This window comes from Eimeria tenella, genomic scaffold (genome assembly GCF_000499545.2).
Source record: "Eimeria tenella Houghton genomic scaffold, Eth_scaff218, whole genome shotgun sequence".
NCBI lineage: Eukaryota > Apicomplexa > Conoidasida > Eucoccidiorida > Eimeriidae > Eimeria > Eimeria tenella.
In genome coordinates this window covers 1034-2965 of record NW_013542031.1, presented here as the reverse complement: position 1 = coordinate 2965, position 1932 = coordinate 1034, and the positions used below count along the sequence as shown (strand labels likewise).

Here is a 1932-nt window from a genome sequence, read left to right as displayed (position 1 = left end):
TGCTGCTGCTGCTTACGGGTTTGTGGGGCTGGTGCTGCAGCTCCTGGGGTTTGAAGGTCCCGCCGTAAACCCCAGAATGGCGGAAAGGCAGCCGGAGGTCTGGAGCCTCGAGGGAGGTTTGAGGGTTTTCGCGGTGGGTGGGGTGCAGCCGCAAGTCCTCGCCTAAACCCTCGCAAACCCTAAACCCTAAACCCTAAACCCTAAACCCTAAACCCTCAGCCCTGCGCAAGCCCGAGCGCTTTGCCTTGCTTCCGCACGCTGCTGTAAACACTGCCACCCAAACCCTGAACTCTAAACCCCAAACCCTTAACCCTAAACCCCAAACCCTAAACCCTAAACCCCCGCTCGGCGCAAACCCTCGGGCGCAGCGCGGAAGCCCTGAAGCCTAAACCCTCGTCCCAAACCCTAGCGCGTAAACGCTGCGCGCCCGCGTGTGGGTGCAAACCCCAAACCCTAAACCCAAACCCCAAACCCTAAACCCTAAACCCTAAACCCTAGGGGCTTGCCTGCGAGGAGGCCGGGGACGGGGAGGGTCCAGGCGTGAGGGTTTTCGGGAAGCCTGCGCGGCTCTTCAGGGTTTCTCCTTCCGTAAGAAATATTCTTTTTCGCTAAATTAGGGTTTTGAGAAAGCTTGCGAGAAGAACTCAACATCTTTGCTGCTGCTGGCTGCTGCTGCTCCAAAGTCACCACCGCCTTCTTGTACATGCTGCTCGCCCGCCGGTAGCCCACTGCCCGCAAACCCTAAACCCTAAACCCTAAACCCTAAACCCTAGACGCTGAGCCCTAAACCCAGAATCCTGGACCCTGAACCCTAAATCCGGAGCACCGAGACCAGTGATCGAGGGTTTAGGGTTTAGGGTTTACGGGGGGTTAGGGTTTAGGGTTTGGGAGGATCTAGGGTTTACGAGCGTCTGGGGTCCAGTCAAACCCTCGACCCTCTGCGAGGGTCGAGGGTTTGACTAGGGTTTAGGGTTTGGGGTCCTTTTCAGGGTTTAGGGTTCGTGAGAGTTTAGGGTTTGTGAGGGTTTAGCGACTGCGAGGAACTAGGGCTCGCAAGCGCCTAGGGTTTGCGAGGGTCTAGGGTTTGCGAGGGCCTAGGGCCAGCAGCTTTGCGCGAGGGTTTAGGGTTTGCTAGGGTTTAGGGTTTAGGGTCTAGGGTTTGTACGGCGTTTGTCGTGGAGGCAGCGCCTGCGCTCGGGGACCTTGAGGAGAGTGTTGACTTTGAGGACTTTCGAGGTGTACATACACTCCAAATAGCGTTTTATTTCCATTTTTGAAAAACTCAAATAAACCCTCAAAGCCAATCTGCGGGTTTCCACAAACCCTCCGCTCAGGTGTACAGACACCGTTTGCCACGGAAAAAACAAGTTCCTGCGTCCACACCCAAACCCTAAACCCTAAACCCTAAACCCTAAACCCTAAACTTTGAACCCTAAACCCTGAACCCTGAACCCTGAACCCTAAACCCTAAACCCTAAACCCTGAACGCTGAACCCTAAACCCTAAACCCTAAACCCTGAACCCTAAACCCTAAACCCTAAACCCTAGATTTGAAACACTGGGTTTGAAGCCCGGAGTTCGGAGCCCGAAGCCCGGAATTCGGAGCCCGGAGCACTGAGCCCTAAACCCTAAACCCTAGATTCTGAGCCCTAAACCCTAAACCCTGGATTCTGAGCCCTAAACCCTAAACCCCAAAGTCTGAGCCCTAAACCCTAAACCCTAATTTCTGAGGCCTATGCCTTTGGCCCGATAACTGAAGCCGGAAATTTGAGGGTCTGGACTCTGGGCTGGGAGCCCGGAACCTTAAACCCTAAACCCTAAACCCTAAACCCTAGATCCTGTGCCCTAAACCCCAAGCATAAGTCTTAAGAGCCAAACCCTAAACCCTAAACCCTAATGCCTCATTCCTGAAACTGCTGCACGGCACAGAGC

At 54.5% G+C, this 1932-nt stretch overlaps 1 protein-coding gene across 1 annotated transcript in view; it reads right to left on the bottom strand.

Annotated features, from left to right (window-relative positions):
* ETH_00026325 (ribosomal protein L23, putative) overlaps nucleotides 1–1271 on the bottom strand; it is a gene marked incomplete at both ends in the record, with an annotated part of 2320 nt that extends 1049 nt beyond the window's left edge. Inside the window, 3 exons of the mRNA XM_013374606.1 lie at nucleotides 17–162; nucleotides 507–728; nucleotides 1166–1271. Of these exons, the coding sequence (XP_013230060.1) occupies nucleotides 17–162; nucleotides 507–728; nucleotides 1166–1271 (474 nt within the window). The remainder of the gene's footprint in view (nucleotides 1–16; nucleotides 163–506; nucleotides 729–1165) is intronic.
* Nucleotides 1272–1932: the final 661 nt, after the last annotated feature.